At 40.3% G+C, this 21077-nt stretch overlaps 1 protein-coding gene across 4 annotated transcripts in view; it reads right to left on the bottom strand.

Annotated features, from left to right (window-relative positions):
* Window positions 1-2298: 2298 nt before the first annotated feature.
* The window catches only part of Btbd8 (BTB domain containing 8), a 71112-nt gene continuing 52333 nt past the window's right edge, over window positions 2299-21077 (bottom strand). For 3 of the 4 annotated variants that reach the window (XM_085836983.1, XM_029477580.2, XM_021162652.3), the window contains 9 exons: window positions 17536-17718; window positions 16725-16862; window positions 15751-15880; window positions 13597-13658; window positions 9517-10192; window positions 8951-9041; window positions 8415-8554; window positions 4401-6647; window positions 2299-3161 (listed from right to left, as the gene is read on the bottom strand). In XM_085836983.1, the coding sequence (XP_085693109.1) occupies window positions 2692-3161; window positions 4401-6647; window positions 8415-8554; window positions 8951-9041; window positions 9517-10192; window positions 13597-13658; window positions 15751-15880; window positions 16725-16862; window positions 17536-17718 (4137 nt within the window). In that variant the 3' untranslated portion in view covers window positions 2299-2691. The remainder of the gene's footprint in view (window positions 3162-4400; window positions 6648-8414; window positions 8555-8950; window positions 9042-9516; window positions 10193-13596; window positions 13659-15750; window positions 15881-16724; window positions 16863-17535; window positions 17719-21077) is intronic. The other variant, XM_021162653.3, reaches the window with a different exon arrangement.

Here is a 21077-nt window from a genome sequence, read left to right as displayed (position 1 = left end):
TTCCTATGGACTTAATGGCCTTTTGTGTTGGTAAAGAGCAGGGTGTGGGCCAATCTTTGTATGAAACTTATAAACATTGCATTTTTCATAACTGTATTGTTTATACATTTGCACTGAGTAACTATGAGTGTGTGCAAATTCTCTTTCTGAATCAGACACAATGTGCATTCTGTGGGTTTAGGAGACAGGGGACAGACTGCTGTCTTCCTATCAGAATCTTCTCAGTGGACACTGTCACTGCTATATCCACTGGAAATGGCAGGAGTCACATCACGAAGCCAGCATTGTTGCTGGACATGGTTCCAGCAAAGAAAACCGGGCCAGATGCTGCAATGGCTGTCCTTGTGTCTCTCATCCTTGGGTTTTGGTCTCTGCATGCTGCATTCTTGGTTACTTTATGCATTATGATTCATTTTATGACTTTTCCTGAGAAAAGTCCTAAAGTAAACGGTATCTGGCCCTTTAAAAAGTATGTTTATGTATAAAGATATATTTCACAGACCTGTTTCGACATTTCACTGTGTTGATGCCTTTTTGAACCATGTAATGCAGTCTCTAACATACAGTTAGTGGCAGATAAACGTTAGCAGTTGCATGCATTTCTGTATCTGGCTACGGCTTCAGTCCATGAAGAGGTCCTTCAGCAAACAGTGGTAAGTGCATGTTCACAAAGCAGCTAGGAAAATTCGGGAAGTGCTCAAATTCCCTAAGTGGTCACCACTTAGGTAAGACACGTCTCCAGTGATGTCGGCAGGAGTGATACGTAACTGAGTATATTTTAAGGCTTCATAATTTAAGGGAGAGTCTTAAGACCCAAGGGTGGGAAAGAAATGTAATTTCAATTATAACCTTCTAAACCTCAGGGGAAGTTTACTGAAAGGAGCATGTAAACAACTTCACACTGAGAAAACAAAAGCCCACGCATGTCTCGGGAATGAAGGAAGGTGCACTTTAATTGTCATCACATAGACATTTCCACACTACAAATGGTTCAGTGTGTCAATGTTTGAAGGTGCACTTTGCTATCACATAGACATTTCCACAGATATAATGTCTCAGTGTGTCAATGTTTGTTCACAGCTCCATGAGAAAGAGTGTTCTGTGTGGTAGAAATAACAGCAAGTTGGAATTAAGAAATAATGTATTCTACCCCACGAGTAAGCTGTAGGACCTTTTCATTCTTATGGCCACAAAAGCCTTCCTTTACCATTTAAAGAGACTAGTCTAATCTTTACATTTCTACCAAGCTTTAAAATATAAAGTATGTGTGTGTCATATTTCAATGTTTTCCTTACATTCTCCTGTCCTACACTAGAAACCGAACTTTTTACTTAATTCTATTTTACCCTCTATTGAGTGCTTACATCCAATGCCTATTTGTTTACCTGTTGAGCTGAGTATAACTAAGCCCCACATGAATGAGTAGTCCTGCAAGAGTGTCTAGCTTTTTAAAAAGGCATAGAACCAGGACCGGAGGGATGGCTCAGTGGGTAAAGGCACTTGCCACCAAGCCTGATGATCTGAGTTCAATCCCTGGGACTCTTCGTGGTGGAAGGAGAGAGCTGACTCTCACAAGCTGTCCACTGACTTCCACGTGTGTGTTGTAGCACACATGCACATGCCTACCCACATAAACATCCACAAAATAAATTAATATAAAACACTTAAAACCTTTTAAAAAATTCATGAGAAACTTTTATGGTATAATAGATGAGTGCTTAAATGAAAACGTAATTGTTGTTTTGGGACAAATAGTTCTGTATTAACCTGGTTGTTATTTCCCATCACCTTAAAGGGATCCTCATTACCAGCTAAGATCCTACCGCTGCTCTTTCCTAGCACTGATTATCTGTTTTTTTTGTTTGTTTGTTTTTTTTTTTTTTACAAAGCTACAGACTGAGAGAAGTCTGACAGACAAAGGACATAAACAGACAAGAGGAAGCACACGCCCACACTAGGACTCAGTCAGCTGCCTCATGCACGCATTTTGGCTAATGCTGTGTTAGCTCAGAGCAGTGCAGCTCCAAAGTATTCCTACCATGGCATGCAAGACAAAGTGACTGTTAGAGCCAGCCACAAACAAAACAGTTTCCACATGCCTTTGAAGAGAGCAAACAAATGCTTATCCCTGACATAAACAGAAAACCCCAACTCCTCTTAGTTTATCAGCAGTATGGCTGAAACTCAGTATGCACTCACCTCTCCATGTCCTCGTCCTGAAACACTGGGAAAGCTGGGGGTCCCTCTGTGTCCCCAGACGCAACACTCACCTGAGTCTGAATGTTATTCACAGACTGATTCTGTATGGTGCACACTCACACAGTAAGTTTATTGTTAAATTATTATGATACCATACGCAGAGTCAAGAGTAAGGGGTTGATCTACTTGTGTACTGACATGGAAATTCTTGAATAAATGAACAAATTACTAGGTAGGAAAGAAACTGTAGCAAAGACTGTTTTCAGCCTTCTAATCTAAGTGATGTAGAAAACATGCTCATAAATTTAGAAAAACATTTTCAAAATGAGACATCATATCAATAAATAAGCTATATTTACCTCAATAAATTAAAAGACTCCATCAATTTAAGGACAGTCTGTATTTGACTAACTAAATTATAATTTAAATATAAAGTAGGCATCAAAAATACAGGGGTGGCGTAGTCTAAATCTTTCCCGACTGCTGAGACTCCTAATGCTGAGTTTCCAGTTCCAGGATTGTCCACTCCCCTTGAGGCGAACAGTCTGTGGAAGAAACACTAGCCGTGGTGGCACTTGTTGCCGAATCATCAAGTGGGGATGACAGTTCACTCCACCTGTTCCAAGTGTCAGCGTGTGCTGAACCCTGAGGTTTCGAGCTATCTCGAGCTAAGAGGAGTGTCTGGTTGATTAAATACTGGGCTAAGCTTAGGTCTTCAGGCAGAGAGCTTGTGATATTTAAGTTTGCGTCTTGTTCAGAAAGCAGCTGCCTCAGCAGTGTCCAGTCCTGCTTTGCAAAGTGCTGCTCGTCTTCAGAGCCCCTGTCTGCGACATGGGTTTCTGACTCCACTTCCTGCTCACACGCTGCTGTTAGAGACATCTCATATATTGGAGAGAGGGTTTTTGAAGGCCGGTGGTCATACATGGAGGTTTGTGCCATTGTATCACAATCATCTATGTCTCCTGAAATAATTCACAATACTACACAATGTAAAAATTGCACGTCGACTCCCCTCAGAGTTTTGTAGAACAACATTAACACAATATAACAGTATTAGCTTCTCTCAGAAAAACATAAGATAGAAAAAAGTAACATTTTTACAAAATTGACAAAAATTTTGAGGCATTTATTTTTCTGTGTTAAAAAATTCAAGGGTAATGTTTAGCAGCAAAATCAATGTAGGTAACTAACAATAATTTTCCATATTTTAATTTGAAAAACTTAGAATACAGAAAATAACAAATTACTTAAAAGATAGACATAAAAGCACACACAAATCTAATTCACTACAATAGAAACTCAAGGAAGAAAAAAAAGACAGTTATCTAACGGTATCTATAAGGTAACTTGGTTTCACGGGGTGGGGGGTAAATACACTGTATCTAAAGTCTTATTTGTATATTGCACATGCAAAGGAGGATGTGAACCAGGACAAACAAACAAAAATACAACTTTGGAAGATTCCTACTTTATAATTTTACTTAATAGGGATTTTCTGGTCAATATTTTTTAAAATTATAATACATAATACTCAACCAGCTACTATTGCATATTTTAAGCCATTAGTCTGAATTATTGACATAAGAAAGACATAAACATAAAACAATTAGACAAAAAATTATCTTAGCATGTGATATAAGCCTGGGCTTTGTCATATACTGTCATTCTTCTAAATATAATTGCTTAGGAAACTCATCTCTTCACTTGAAAATCTTAGAATAGAATTATATTGATCCTAAGAAAGTTTTAGTCTCTGTAAAATGCATATAAATTATGATGATTAATCTATTTAAAATAGTTTACTGCTTTCAGTAATATTACTATGGTTATTGCACAGCCCTCTTAGATCTACACTAGCAAGTCCATAAATCATGTCCAATGTAAAGTAAAACTTCCCATAGTCAAGATGCTTACATTAAATTAAACATGATAATTGAAATGACACCAAACTAAGTCCTTGTCTTTTCCAGGTAAGATCTAGCATGTTATCTGTCTGTGTGTAATAAACAAGGTTTTCCACTACATATTAATTATTCACTAAGATTGTAAGCAAACAATAAATAATGAATAGCTAGCTCATTTTCATATCATTAATAAATTTAAGTTCTCATTTCAAAGTTGAAACTGTAGCTTAAATATTCTAACTAAAATATAGCATCCAGGGCTACAGACAGCTTTAGACTTCTACTTCTGTACATTACCTGAGAACACAGCGTTATTAGCTCCCTTGGGAGGCGTGGGACGGCTCTCTTTCGCTTGCCCTTCCTGAGGCAGCCCCTGGCTGGGACAGGAGTCCAGAGATTTCACTGAGCTGATCTTTGGTATGTTGGAGCTGAGTTCTCTCTGATGGAGCTCCAAATGACACGGTCGTTCTTGAGACTTAGTGTCCCCATCCATGAATGAGCTGTGCTGCTGAAAGTTGTGAGCCGCCTCACCTTTACTAATCACTTCTTCATTTTCCGGAAAAAGCTGTTGGCTTCCTTTGGGTGGGACATCTAACCTGGTCTTTTGATCTGTTGAGACACATTGTTTATCTTGTTTTGCAAAGTCTTTGCTTCTAGAATTCAGGAGAAAGCTTTCATTTTTATATCCACCATTGCCTTTGTTGTGATTATGCTCTGCAGTAGTAGCTTCATTTTCTTTGAAAAATCTAGAGTAACCTGTCCTTCCATGATGCTCATAAGAAACACCATCAAAAACATCAGAAGGTGAAAGAGAATCTAGGGAAGGCTGAAAGGGGGTGTGGCCTTCACCTTCATCAGATCCCACTTCTTCACACTCATCTACCGAGAGCAACACTGACCTTCTAAACTTCTTAGTTGCAGAAAACTCACGACTTTCATGTTCAGCTCCATCATCAAAAGCTAAGTTAATTATTCCCTGAACCTGCTGAGTACCTGAGCTGCATGGAGAGGAATTTTCCCCAACATTCTCTGCTTCAGATCTTTCATCTTCTGTTTCATCTGCTGAAGAAGAAACCTGGTCCCCTTCCTGAGCAGATGGGCTGCTACCCCGTGGAGTACTTCCCTTCTCCCTGGGATAGACTATTGTCGATCGAGACCAAGGTTCTGGCTTCTTCCTAGGGATCTCGTCATCACTTGCCGAGTGGATCTGGTGGTCACCCCCACCCTGCTTTCTCACTCTGACTTCAGTCCTGAGGTCACCTTCGTGCACCTTCAACTCTTCAGGGGTGCTGGTGTCGCTGCTGCTCCTCCCAAGGAAGTCATGGCACAGCGCCGTGCTGCACTTGGAGATGCCTCTGTCATGTGAGCCCTCGTCATCCTGAGACCCCCCAGCGTCATAGTCTTCTGAGCGGGGCTTTATGTCGTCTGAAGATGTGGTAGCACTACCAGTGTCGGATTCTGGACTCTCTCTTTGATGTGTGGCACCAGTGTTCAAATCCCAGTGGCCCACAAATGGAGCTTCCGGAGTTCCACGGCTCTCTGGGGTTTCTGACGTTTCCATATTTTTACAATTTTTTTCTGATGGTTGTCCCAAAAGACATTTGGAAGAAACAGCTGAGGTGACTGTAGCACATTTACCGTCCTCTGTAGCACAGTCGTCAGGTAACTGGCTTTGAGCTGCTCCATGAAATGTGAGTCTTCTGTCACCTTGAGTAGGGTTGAGGGTACTGCTTGTCCCTTCAGGAACACACAGGAAAGCTTTCCCATTTATACAACTCATACTTGGTTCAGTGTCTGTGTTTTCTCTCCCTGTTTCTCTCTCTCTATCTGATAAATAGGCTTGCTCTGTATTTGCTGAGTCTGAATTATGAACTGGGTTAGAGTTTATCAAGTTTTCATTTGGATTTGAAATCACAGATTTCAGAGCAGCAATGCTCCCACAGTTTAGATTCCCATTGCACTGACTCGAGTCTTTGTAAGCGGATGTGTGACTTTGTTCTATGCCAGCCAGTTCTGACCTCAGCCCACGTTTCACTGAGTCACCCAGGGTTGACCTATCTTGACATGCTAGCTCCAGTCTCTTTTTCTCTTGACTGCCTAATGGACTTTGTGGCTGAGGTCTGCAAGGTATCTGGCACACTTCAGGACCACTGGTATCGCAAGCAAGGGTAACCGGGGACTCGTGAGGCCTCTGTTTAGAGACATGGTTCCTGCTGTCACTCACACCATGAAGCACGCTTTTCTCAGCTACCTCAGGTTTGAAAGGTCGCTGAGAAGCCTGACTTTGCAGCATAATTTGTCCAGGAAGCACTTTTTGTTTTGAATCTTTGCTGTTCACAGTTCCACCTTTCTTGGGCTGACTTGGGATTTTAGGCATTGGTACCAGCTTTGCATTAACCTTCTGCAAAGTTGTGTGTCCTTGCTTGACAACTTTTCTCTTAGGTATTTGCTTATCTGTTCCATGCCTCAACCTTGTTACATTTTCATCAGACTGCCTTGAAGAGACTGAAGATTTTACAGAGTGTGGTGACTCCCCTTGGGATCCTAAGAAAGTTCAGAAATGCAAAGTACTCTCAAATTCTAAGGTGAAATTTAATGTTTTCAAATCACTTTAAAGAAAATAAAATCAATAAAGCAACCACAGGGAAACATCTAGTATCGACAGTCAAAAAAAAAAAAAAAATGATAAAGTGAAAAAACCTAAATATTTTAAATATAGAGGGACTATTTTATGATCTTACTAAAAACCCTTAAAGAGAATCTCTTTTCACCAAGAACCTTCACCGTTGTGCCCAAATTGGATTTACATAAATTTGCAACAGCAGAAACTATCATCTTCTTATATCAAACCGACAAGAAAGCTCTTCTCTTTGAAGTTTTCTTTTTTGGGGTGAGGGGGAGTAAAGAAAACAACACAGCTGAAAGGAAGAACTAACCTAAAAACAAATGGACATTTGTTGAAATTATTCATTTCTCTTCAAACTGGAATAAACTTACACTGTATAATTATGGTTATAGCTTATTAGGGCTAACAACCCAGCTCTGCAGTGAGAACCAGATCACTGGCTACAGGAGATTCAGATTTAAAATTCCATTTAGGCATTCTGGTTAAAGTTTTAGAATAAAAATTTGGGGCACTCAAATCTGCCAACTCCAATTACCAACTTTTTGTTCTGTGTGTGTTTGGGGTGTGGGGAGTTGTAGAGACTTGTGAAAGACAAGCAAGTCCTCTGCCACTGAGGTGCTCTAGTCCTACAGACCATTTATACATCATTTCTAACTTTTACTAGATATGAGTAATCTCATCTGCCTTGATTTTTAATTGACTTTCAGTATTAATTCATCATGCAAATCAAGATTATTTTGGGGGTTTTATAAACTGCTCTTACACAGGAGTGCTTAATACACACAAAAAAATAAATGTGTGTGTGCTTGTGGTGTGTGACTGTGTATGCACATGTGAGCATGTCAGAGGTCAATCTCGGTGTATGTGTGTGTACTTGTGTGACGATGTGTGTACATGTACACGTGTGCATGATAGAGATCAATTCCTCAGGAGCTACACACTGTTCTTTTTAAGACATAGTCTCTTATCAGGACTTGGGCCTCACTGAAGAGGCTGGGTTGCTGTTGGCGATCCAGACTCAGAGATCCTTCCATCCACCTCTGCCTCCCTAACCCCTGCCTCCCTAACCAACTTCACGTACAAAGCCATTCCCTCAGCCCTCCTCCTTTCTTCCTATCTTTCTTCTCTCACTTTTTATTTATTTTGAGATAGTGTTTCATGTAGCCAGGACTGTCTTGAACTCATTATATATATCAAAGATGATTTTGCTTTCATCTCTCCAATGGAAGGACTACAGGTATGTGCCACTAAGCCCAGAAAGAAAGTAATGTTGAAAATGGGCTGTTACATGCACATTATATAATCTAAACAGTATTGATTTTTCTTGCAACACTGAGGAACAGCAGCATGAGGACAGCTTTGGAGGAACGCCCTCTCCACACAGCTGCTCAGTTCCTGCTGTTCTTTAACAACTCCTCAGTGCTGGTTTCACAGACATAATTCCTCAAGCCATCAAGGAAACTTTCAAGAAACCTAGGCACGCTCCACAGAAGGACAGAATTGGAGACCAGTCAATGGCTCCTTTAAGACATGACTTCATCTCCATGAAGGACAAGACAACCCAAATCAATCCCCTAATGCTAAAATGTCTATGTAAAAGCCACGGAACTTTATTGTCTTGCTTATGTGTAATGGCAGTCCGGCTGACACAGGCCCCAGAACCCTCCGGGCCTGTGTGGCTTTACCTTGGGCTGGAGCCAGGGTGGGAGGGGCGCTCTTCGTCCGCGGCTGAGTGGCTGTGCATCCATTGCTGCTCCCTCTTTTCTTCGCAGCTGTCTGTGGTGCTGAAGCACTAAGTCCTTTGCCATTCCCTCTTTTTATGACACTAAGAAGAGTGATTGCTCTTAGTATTACAGTGACACCATATCCAAACCGTGAACTTACAAACACCTGTGCATGACCACAACCATATACGATCACACAGTTTGTCAAAAAATAGAAACATATCTCTTCTGAAAATAGAGAAACGTATGTTCACAATCCTTCAACTTTTGAGAGTAGACCACATACATGCATACGTAACTTCACATGCCATTAAGTATAGCTAAGAAACTTTCACTGTATTTCTTCATTTTATATAAATATGAAATAAATTTTAAAAATATAATTTCATAAATACGGTTAAATAACAAAACATCTTTTAAAACATTTAGCTAAGAATTAGTATATAAATAGCTTGCAGAGACAGTTGGGTGAAACACCAAGCTGAATAGAGTCCCACCTGCTATTCCCGTGAGAGTCTTGTTCATGAATAAAGCTTTTTTTATTGGCTGTTCCATTGGTAACTCTTGCAACTGGCCGAGACTTTACTGCTACAATAAATTGCATAAATATACAGGTTAGACACTAAAAAACAAGTGCTGATATAGGAGAGAACACACTTTCTCAGTTTGTACATCTCCGTGTAAAACACATTTTAGCATTTAAAGGTAAGTAAAACAAGCAAGGGCCATCTAGGAACCTTTAAGTATCAGGAACTCAGGGCAGGGACATAGCTTATTTAGTAGAGCACTTGCCTGGCTTCATCTCTAGCATTACACAAGTCAGGCATGACAGGTACAACCATAGTCTTAGCACCTGGGAGGCAGAGACAGGAGGATCAGAGGTACAAGAGTGTCCTTAGTGACGAAGCAGGTCTAAGGCCAGCACAGGCTGATGGAGAGATCTTATCTCAAACAAATGTTTGCAGTGCTGAGTTGCTGGTGCAGGCTGCCTGTCTAGCATGTGTAGAGCCATGCCCCGCTACACACACACACACACACACACACACAAAGTGCTGAAACCCACCTGCAGTTGACATTACTCCATTGCTCACCATCTGTCCTGGGGAATCACTAACATATGGCTTCCCATCACGAGACTTGTCTTCTACTGATCCATTTTCCTTTGTCTCATCCACAGAGCCAATGGAAGCCAGAAGCTCCATGCTGGAATGTGTAGATCTACTGGAGGGCCCTACAGAGGCGGGGCATGTGGAATCTTTTCCTCTCAGTGTTTGCAAAGGCTTGGCTCTGGCTTGCATGTTCAGGTTTGCAGTGAGTACCTTAGGTCTGGCCCCTGTGGTCTCCACTTCTTGGTTCTGGACTCCTTTTCCATGTACTGGGTCCTTCCGTCCAGCTGCTGTTACTCTTGATGGTCTTCCCACAACAGTGGATGACAGACCTTCTATCTTTGTATGATCACTGTTTTCTGTTTGGGACTTTACCATAGTTTTAGACTTGCCAGAGACATATTTTCCCCCAGTTTTCATCTCTTTCATAACTTTGGACATGTTTGCACTGTCACCATGCTTGGACACTTTATTTATACTGTTTCTGTTAGTGCTTGATGCATGTCCTGATGCTCCCAATCCATCGGATCTCATCCTCTGATTAGTAGAGAGAGAGGTCCGACACGGTTTTTTGTTATTTTCCGTCCAAGGTTTTATTTTTATAACATCAACATCAGAGCCTTGTTTCCTTTGCTAAGGAAGGGGAAGGAAGGAAGGAAGGAAGGAAGGAAGGAAGGAAGGAAGGAAGGAAGGAAGGAAGGAAGGAAGGAAGGAAGAAAATCCTATAAATCAACAAGTTTTTGACATAGAATATTTTATGTTTTAAGAAAGTTTTGGGTTGGCTTTTTGTTATTGTGACAGGGTTTCACTATATAGCTTTGGCTGGCCTGGAACTCAGTATGTACACAGGACTGGCCTTAATTCACAGAGCTTTGCCTGTCTCTGCCTCCCCATGTGGGGACTGAAGGCATGCATCATGAGACCTGGCTTCAGTGAAGTTTTTAGAAGCAACAATTGAGCAAAGCTCACATTATGCTCTGCCAGTGCTCTCCCAGGGAGCAACACAGTCCAGCTTCTAAATTCTTATTATGATTCAGGATCACTCAAAACTTGAGATATCCCTTATCATTTTCATAAAAAAAACCCTTTGGTGATTATTACCTTAATCATTTCTGAAATATAGCATTAAATATTTATTTAATTTGTGGTATTACAATAGAAATTAACCCATGAAGATTCAGGCTACCCTGAGTGATAACACTTGAGGTTTTCTGAAGCCCTTTCTTAGGGCCCATCATTTCAATTCACACTTACAAAATAATCCTTTGAAATAGCTCCTGCAGCTGTCTTCAACTGTTAGATAAGAAACTGGGTGACTTATCCAAGGTCACATGCCTGGCAAGGACAGAATTGAGACTAGAGCTTATGATGTAGTCATCTAATTGTAATCTGAGGGATACTATAAACATTTTCACTAAAATTCTCTGACTCTGGGAATCCTTTTTAAAACAAAATGACAAAAGCTTCTAGAAACACAACATGTATACTTTAAAAGTTTAGGTTTAAAAAACTCCTAGATGACAGACAGCACTGATCATCTAGAGGTTACAGAGGAAAAGACAGCTAATAAGAGCTGAACTGGGGAAAGAAGAGGGGAACCCCAGGGCACAGAGCAGCCAACACCTCCATACAGAAGGGAACAGCCACTTCAAAAAGCTGCTGGGAACCTTAGAATAAAATATAAATACATACATCAATACATGTAACTGCTGATTTCCCTCACCTTGGCAAAGCTGCATGGGATTATAGGGCAGAACTTGTGTTGTTTTATCTTCTATAATTAAATCCTTTATCTCCCATAACATATTGGGAGTGCAACAAAATGTTTGTAACCGCTAACTGCTAAGCATGTAGTGATATTTAGTTCAAGACTGAGTTTATAAATATAGAAGGCTTCCAATATATTAAAAAATTGACTCAGATAACACACATGTCCATGGATACATGTATATGTATAAGACAATAAATAAAGGCTAAATTTAGGCAAAAGCAGGGTGCAGTGATAACAGAATCAATACATTATTGTCCTAGCTTTGACTTAATGGGGCTGGGGTATTGTGGAAATTTTAAGCATATTTTGGCTTTAGATTATGTATGTTTGTAGAGTGGAGAATGCTTTCCTTCAGAACAGTGCTCCAAGAATTCTAAGTGTTGTAAATATCAAACAGCCTCTTTCCTCCTTTTTTTTTTCTTGATTTGAAATATAATCCCCTATTCCCCTGACCCCTTTTGGTTTTTGAGACAGGGTTTCTCTGTGTAGCCTTGGCTGTCCTAGAACTCACTGTGTAGACCAGGATGGCCTCAGTACCACAGAGGTCCACCTTCCTCTGCCTCCCAAGTGCTGGGATTGAAGGTGTGTACCACTGCTACCTGGAATATTTCTCTATTTTTAACACAACTTAGCAAGCTTCTCTGTAAGGCCTCTTCCTGTGTTTAAAACTGACCTCAGTTAGCTTACTGTAGCCTTGTGTACTGTGAACTATCATGTGGTGTGTGAAATGTATGTATTCTATGAGATAAATACATGCTTTAGAAACTTCACAGTTCCTTACAGAATGATAAGGATCTGGTGCATATGCATTTCTAGGCAGTCTTGGACTTATATCTGCCGAGTTTATACACATTTCCTATAAATTCACAGTCAACTGTGTGTGTGTTGGGGTGGGGGAACCACAATTCTATTGACAAAAATGAGAAAAGAGGACTAAGCCTCTAAAAGGAAACCAACTTTGTTTGGAACCTTCTTTGTCTTAGTGGGTACTTCATGCTATGTAGTGTAGTTGGCCTTGAGCTCACACTCCTCCAGCCTCGGTCTCCCTGGGATTGGGATAACTATGGCCTGTGACTCTCACTTTATTAGATGTTAGATGGTGTAAGGGCTCAGGACATGATACACAAGAGGACTCTGAAACACTCCAGAAAAATGACAAAACCCTCCATTGTTTGGGTTTCCAATCAGAGATATGGAGGGCTTGATGCCTCCTGCTCTAAGCCAAGAGAGCTATGTCCTGGCTGCAGAAGTTGTAGTTCCTAGCTAGTGGGCGATAAGGAGGAAGGAAACAGGATTCTCTGCCAAACTTTCAAGGGCAATCTGTTCTTTACATTCTAAATCAGAACATTGAATAATTGAGTCCACAGTATCATTAGAATATGCATAGATTAGTATAATTTTGTACTTACATATTTTGATGACATGAATAGCCATATAATAATATTTGGAAGGAAGAAAATATATTTCAGGCTATAATAAAGTCATCAAATAATTTTTAAAAAAGGAAAGATAGCAGAATACGCATGTTATTCTTTTTAAGAATGGAGTGCAGTCACGTTACTCTATGGCTTTATTGCACAGTGTAGTCATGTACTCTATGGCTTTATTGCACAGTGCAGTCATGTACTCTATGGCTTTATTACACAGTGCAGTCATGTACTCTATGGCTTTATTGCATGGTGGATTCATGTAGTCTATCGCTTTATTGCACAGTGGCTCTCTAGACCCCTGGGAAGCTTGTCATGTTGCAATCACTGGGAGGCAGTCTTTTTATATGTCTGACCCCATACCCTCAAGCCCAGGGCATTACCACTATAATTACCAATTATAAGTACTTGACTACTTTTGACACTATATGAAAGTATACCAAATAAATAAAAAAATAAAGCACACTGTGCTCTTAACACCACTTTCTTCTTTTCACCCTGCAAAGAGAAGCCTGGAACAATGAGCCTTCTCTTGTGACAAGGCTGGCTGACTAAAAGTAGGCACCAAACTGAATCCTAGATGTCTTAACAATTCCTTCTTTATTGGAACACTGCCAATATGTTATCTGCCAAAAAGAATTTCAAGGAAATAAAAAAGGCATATATTTCCTATGCCAAACGAATTTGGGACATTCACATCATTTAAAATGTATATATTAAATGCTCAGTTGTTATTTCCTCTTAAAAATAGCTTCAATTAATAAACATGAATTTTTCATTGTAGAATAATACATTTGCATCGTGTTCTCATTGGCACCTTTGCCGTGCTGGAAGTGTACCTGAGAGCTGGTGAGCACTGGCTTCCTGCCAAGTCTGCGGTCATCACCTTTGTCAAGTGCAGCTATAAACAAACAAAAAAATATAAGAAACATAATTATTAGCAGAGAAGTGCAGGATAATAGAAAGCTAGGAGAAAATGCTATATTTTGATAGAAATTTAAAAACAAACAAACCACTTGAATCCAAAGCAGCACAAACTATTTACCATGACATTTTAGAATAAAGATACTTCAATCTTACTCTGGTCCAGAAAAGTTCATGTTCTTAAAGCTCATAAATGAAAATGTAAGATTAAGAAAATGTTCATTTAAAAAAGCTGGAATTTTTACAAGCTGTAAAATTTTAAATAACCAGTTTTATTTAGTTTCTAAATGTCAAAACAATATTTTATATATAAATTTAATATGAAAAATATCCAATTACTCTAGGTATGCTCTGCTGAAATTAAACATATTTTCTGGTTTTACAATTGATTATAGGATTGTAGAAAGAAGAGAAACAGATGTTGTTCTCCCTAAACATGAAGCAGGACGCAATCCTGCAAGTCATCTCATTCCTACTGAGCTAAGTAACAACTCACTTTGTAAGTCAGGTTTACCTGGGAATTACTGAGAGGCTCATGTTTGTCCTTTTAAAACTAGAACTGGAACGGCACCAGAAAGATATGAAATAACGTGACTCAGGTGTAGTCCAGCTCAGAGTTTCAGGGCTTACAGGGTTTGACTTTGAAGAAGGAATTTATTTGCACATATCATTTCTCAAATATCCATATATTTAGTAAAGCAGCTATCAAACTCCTTCTCCAGTCTCTGTTCCATGGATATATGCTGCCCGGCAGAGCAGACAACCCTGGAGACAGCAAGGGCTGATTTGCAGCAGTTAGAACAAAGGTGATCCAAGGCAGTAACTACGCACAGGTCAGGATTCCTTACAGGTCAACATGTTTGTAATTTGAGAATTACCCTAATGCAGCCTAACAACAGGGAAGTACAACGCCTAACCGCACCGTGACACTGGCAGTTTGTCCAGGTGTGTAAGCATATGCAAGCATATGGGTTTCTAATTGCTACTATGAGAGATTACAGAACACTGGAATTCAACTTTGTTGTGAATTCCTCTAAAAAGGAGAAAAACAAAGTTTGCTGCCAATCAGAAGCAAGCTCAAAGGACGCCTGCTGAAGGGACGCTGACTTTTGCTTCTTCACACTCACAGACTGAAAGAAAAGCTAGTGTCTGAAACCAGGAAAGTGTTCAATTTCTAAAGAGCGGATGATTTATATTAGACGAATAAAGGAATACCTTTGAAAACTCTTGTTTAAATGTATTACATCTAGTTGCTTTATAAAGCAGGTCTAACCATGACTATATCACTGAAGAATTTGACATACCTGAGGTATAATTTGTCCTACTTGCATTCCATGTTTTAGAGCACTAAAATGTTTGTTACATAAAATATAAGAAGTGGAACTGCTGAACGTGGCAGTTATTTCCGAGGCACCTGCTTTAACCTAAAAATAGTCACGGAGCCATTTTAGTTCCACACCCTCAGAATTCTATTTCAACATTTTAAAGCACACACCCTTTCTGACAGACAGACATCTTCTGTTTAATGCTAATGTTTCAATCCGCTTCTAGGAAATGTCAGAGATCACTGTTTGGCTCCTGAGGGACCCTCCGCAATAGCACACACTGCATCCCTGAACCAATCAATTGTGAAATAAAGCCATCTAATCTCGGCAAAAGCGCAAGGGAAGGTTCTTGTGAAAAAGATGGAAAGCTTTAGTAAAATACACCTTCCAAGGGAGAAAGTACACTTCGAGGTCTGACTGCAGAAACTGTGCCCTTTTACTTCAAGCTCCCACAAAGATGCTTGTATTTATTTTTTTAAGCAAATGTGGCTAGAATATTGTAGCTAATATATAGAAGGATTAAAAATTTATACTTACATACAAAGGAAATAAGTTTCATTTTCTAAGAACAGCACACAAAACATGGTTTCTCCAAGCTGCCTAACACATCGCTAGTTTTGGGAAGCACTCCATTGCTGAACAGAAGCTCGCAAATGCTAATTAACTAGCATTCAGAATGCCTTCAAACTATCTGCTCTCACAAAGACCATCATCTGAGGATAAAAACCTCGAAGAACAACATACCTGCTTGGATTTTCTGCTGGTCATCTAAGTGCATCAGCTTCCAGCTTTCTGTGTGACGAACAGCATAGAAAGACTGTACCAGGAAGGTCCACAGCTTATCACGCACAGCTTGGATCCTGCACGTAAAGCCCTGTGTTCCAGCAACAAATCAGCAGCTGGTGAGCCACATTGTCATAGCAACCAGTCATTATTCCTTCCCGAATCTACTTACTCCTAAGCTACATCAATGATGTCATCAGTTACATTTCTAAGATCACTGAGTACATGCTATTTATGCAGGCTTGCTCATTAACAGGGTTTTATAGTGAACAGGAAGCTAAATGCCACTCTTTAAACTACATGTTAAAACATCAATGGGGTTTTTATGAACACCTTCCCAAACCTTTTCATATCAACTATGACATTACAAGGTCAAATACTCTATGTAATAATAATAAATCTAATGAAACATTTTATCATTCTTGTAGAATAAAAAATGCCAATAATTCATGATTATCTTATTGTCACCGATTAACTGCAGTTAAAAATGATATTTACATTTTTATTTTTCCTACTCAATCTAATTTAAAATAAGATTTATTTTGAAAAAAAAGAAATTACTAATGCCATAAAAACATTAATTATTAAAGACACTAAAATATACACCTTATACATACAATTTACTGTAATTATCAGAGAAAAATACCAAAATTGCATTGTGCGAAATAATATTGCTAAGTCCCAAGCTATGCTTAGAATTAAGGAGCCAAATTGCCAAATTCTAAACTTTTATTAAATGCTAATTTGAAGGCAAACATAACTGATAAAAATTTTATTAGTAAATATTCCAAATATATATAAAAAGCTGTATCAAGCCCAAGGTGTCTAGTACCTAATTTCAATGACCTGTGTGACATTTAAAACTGCATGTATAACTGAAAATCTTAAACATTTCCAATATTACATATGTTAATGAGTTTTGCTGCATTCAGTACCATTTCCTTTGTGCTTTCTGAATTCAGTAACGTGTCCAGAGCCATAAGGAGAGAGCAACTATTTTCAGCGGTAATATTGTCTTCAATTGCTTTAAAAATTTTGTCCAACAGATGAGCTGTGCTGCTCATTGCTTGTGACTACAAAACACAGAGTTTGACACTTAATGAAAGAGATGTAAAACACATGAGAAATCTTAGAGTCTAGTGTGACAGCAGCACAGCTGCCACGGTGGCTACGTAGCATCACTTAAACTGTAGTCGCCTTCCATATCTGCTTGAAAAACTGCATGGGCATGATCACTTCCCACTCCATGCACACACATGTACATACACATACACACACACAGACCCACACACATGCATAATACATGCACACACAGAGGCACACCACACACATATGTGTGCACAGGGTTCTCAAAAGCTAATACAGCCATGATAATAGAACCAGGAAATAAAGACAGCATCTTTACTCAGTAACTAATTCTAGAGAAGGTGGCTCCTTATTAAGACGGAGTTTTCAAGAAGCACTATCTTTACAACATGGACCTCTAAAGTGTAGCCATGGTGACTGAGGGCTCGAGCTGGCCCAAGGTACACTGTGCCTTGCCAGGGCACTCAGCCTGTCCCTCCTGCCTCTCCTCTGTGAGCCACAGCACCCTGTCCATCACTGCTCCAAATCTGCCATCTGCTGTGGAGGTTACTCAAACCAGAATAATTTAATCAGAGGCAACCTGACTTTAAAAATGCTTATGCAATTAAAACCAAACCACAAAGACGGGACCAAGCAGAGCATACACTGTAGACACAGTACCTGCAAGAGAAGAGTGAAGCTCTCACTGTCAATGATCTGAGAGAAGTTTTCAACAATAAACGTCACACACTCTTCTTGGAGCTGAGATGCCATCGACAGGGCTGCTTCTGTCCACTTTACTCTGGGTAAACCCATGATCAGCCTGTCACTTTCCATTAGAAGAAAAGCAGCATTCACATGATTCTAGAATGTTAGAAATACTTGGAAAAATTAGCTGGCATTACTATTCATAAAATAACTTTCTAAACAAATCAAACAGAGGACTGCACAGTGAGCCCAGCAGCAGCTCAGCTGCCTGCCCCTCGTAGCAACAACAGGAGTCATCTTAGAGAATATCAGCAGGAGGGTCAGACCATCAGCTCAGTTGTAGAAATGACAGATTACGGTTCTAAGCTATTCAGTTGTGGGATGGGTTTCTTGCACAGCAATAAAATGGAAGACTGAATACTTAGCTTGGACCTTCTCTGAAACACTGAGAACTTAACCAAGGTATTTTCTTGGTTAAGTCCTGATCCTTACACAGACACCACATTCTTTCTGAACCTATCCCTTTCCTTTAAGCTCTTAACTCAAACAAATTATTCAAATTGAACATAATATATGTATGTTCAATGTCTGCTTTAGCTCACTGCTGGACTGCAGGGCCTACAACTACTGGGTTAATACAGAAACTTTATGATTACTGGATTTCTACTATGACCAGACACTGAGGTTATATAATAGATTTTTATGGTATTTTATATTAAACCCTTAAACCTTAAACTTTTTATTACTTTTAACAATAATTCATTAAAGTGCATATCGTTTCAATTGTCTTAACAGAATAAACATACTCTGCTAGGTTGGGAAAAAATCCAGTAGTTAAGGGCACTTGTTCCTCTTGCAAAGGACTTAGTTCATAAATATCCATAACTCCAGTTCCAAAGGCTCTGGCACTGTCTTCTGATCATCACAGGCAACACACGCACACACACGCTTTTTACTTATTTATTCTTGTTTTATGTGTATGGCTATTTTGCCTTCATGCATGAGTCTTCATCACAACATGTAGTGCCCTTGGCGACCAGAAGAGGGCATCAGAACTGGAGTGACAGATGGCTGTAAACTGATATGCTGCACTGGGAACTGAACCTGGGTCCTCTGGAAGAACAGCTGCTGCTTGGACTGTGGAACCATCCTCAGCTCTCGTTTCGCTTCTTAAGGTCCCCTGACCATTTCCTCCTGTGATGGCGTCCTGAGCAGCTGTAATAACCTGCTGTGCTCTTCTGCAGGCGTTATGTCTGGAGCCAGCCGCATGTAGCTATGCAAGCAAGCCTGGCAAGGAGCTCCCTACTGCTTACTATATATACACTGGTATGTTCAATGGCAGTAAGATTGAGTATAGTAGATAGCTTAGCTTGGAATCTATTAGGAAACTAAAATATGGACATGCTAAAGTGATAACAGATGGTACAGACTCCTTCCATACTGATCTGAATATTTGATGAACCCTAAATGTTAAATACCTTCAAGTACAAAGTAAAAATGTAATACTTCTAGACCAAACACAAAATTTTAATTCAGGGTGATACGACTCAAAACTCAAAGTGAATATAAGGTATTATGAGGAGACGCTGCCCTGGGTAGTTGCCCTTGTCAGTTGTCCTTCGTTTGTTTTGCTATTATTGTTCTGTTTTTGTTTTTGTTAACCTGACACAAGCGAGAATCATCTGGAAAGAAGAAAACTCAACTGAGAAAGTGTCTCCACCAGATGGCCTATGGCTATCTTCTTAACTAATGACTGATCGGGAAGGCCCCCCTTACTTCAGGCAGTGCCACCCCTGGCAGACACTGCTAGATTATAAATAAACTGACATGACCCTCAACATCTAAATAGTTTAGAATGGCAGCAATGTATTTTAAATCTGCTTTACCTTGTCATCCAGCCTGTTTTTTTCTCGTCTGTGAAACTGAGATAACAGTACCTGTCTTATACTAAATTTCACAAAAATAACATGTGACATATGAACTGTACATGACTTACGGGTACCACTAGCGTAGTAAATAATGTTTCTACTGAACCAAATTACAGCTGGAGTAACTCCCTTCATCAACAGGAGTAACTACTCAATAATGCAGAAAGCCAATCCAAAACAGTAGGTGACAAGGCCCTTCGTTGGCTGAGACACAACATTTAGATGACATGAGCAGCACTTCATGTCATTTCCCAGCTTCCCCTGTATTCACCCTCTGTGTAACATGGTCTCATGTTACTACCCATGCTTAGTCAGAGAGACGGGGCTGATTAGGAGTGTATGAGACAAAAAGAAAAGCGGGGGGGGGTGGTGGAGGGGAAGGAGGGAGGAAGGGAGAGAGAGAGAGAGAGAGAAGAGAAGAGAGAGGGGAAAAGGAAGTGAGAAAGGGAAGAACAGAGGGAGGGGGAGAGGGAGAGACACAAAGGGAGGGGGGAAGGGAGATAGAGAGGGAAAGACAGACAGACAGACAGACAGAGAAGCTTAAGCAGCCTTTATAAGTGATAATGTGGCTTGAAGGTCACAAGAGAATACAGAAGGAAGAGGAAACCTCAATTGAGAAAATTCCCAGATCAGATATGCCTATGGCACACTTTCTTGTTGGTAAGTGGGTAGGAGGGCCCAGCTCAACTTGTATGAGCAATGCCACCTTTGGGTTGGTAGTTCTTCCTGCTGCTGTAAGCAGGTGGGCTGAGAAGACCACGGGGAACAAGCCAGTAAGCAGTTCTCCTCCATGACACCTCTCTGCATTAGCTCCTGTCTTGGGTTCCTGCCCTGACTTCCTGCAGTGATGGAGTGATGTCTGGAAGGGTCCTCCCTAAGCTGGTTTTGATCATGACCCGGATTGTGTGGTGATTCTAACTGGAAATAGACACAGAAGGAAATTCAAGAAGTGACCGTTATCATAGCCAGGGAACAAACACATTACAATGCTGCACAATCAACGCCCCACCCGTCAGTTTGGCACCTGAATGTAACTCTGTGGACTGTGCTTTGTTCCCTAGTGGGAAGAGTAAGTCCTGCTGCTTCCTAAAATGATGCATACCACTAGACGACATGCTAACCCTTCTCTTGGAAGAGAAAGCAAATGTCAAGTTCCGTGTCTCTCACACTGTGTGATCCCCATTAGCCTTCAAACAGACTCAGTTCTCAGGGGCTCTTAACAAATATGGAGGCACAAAGTAAACTGGTACCAGCTTGTCCAGGATGGTAGGGCAACACAGTCATAGGTGAAAATTAAGACATCTGACTAGTCATCAGACAAACACTCATGGAGAGGGGTGTAAAGGCTGCATGTGTGTTGTAGCATTGCAATATGTCCAGATGTGGTTTTCCTCATACACAATGGAGAGTTGCTGCGCAGACTCCCCTTAACAGTCAAGCTCAACCTATCACTTCTGCTTTATGTGTGGATGTACAAACCAGCCAGAACAAGGCTGTCTCAGCTGCCAGGTCAATGGAATCCTTGCTGTGTCTACTCCCAGATGGATGCATTCTCTCTGGTGCTAAGATCGCTACATCAGCAGATCC

The sequence above is a fragment of the Mus caroli genome, unplaced genomic scaffold (assembly GCF_978045245.1).
Source record: "Mus caroli unplaced genomic scaffold, Mus_caroli_1 scaffold_4, whole genome shotgun sequence".
NCBI lineage: Eukaryota > Metazoa > Chordata > Mammalia > Rodentia > Muridae > Mus > Mus caroli.
This window is presented reverse-complemented; position numbering and strand designations above follow the sequence as displayed.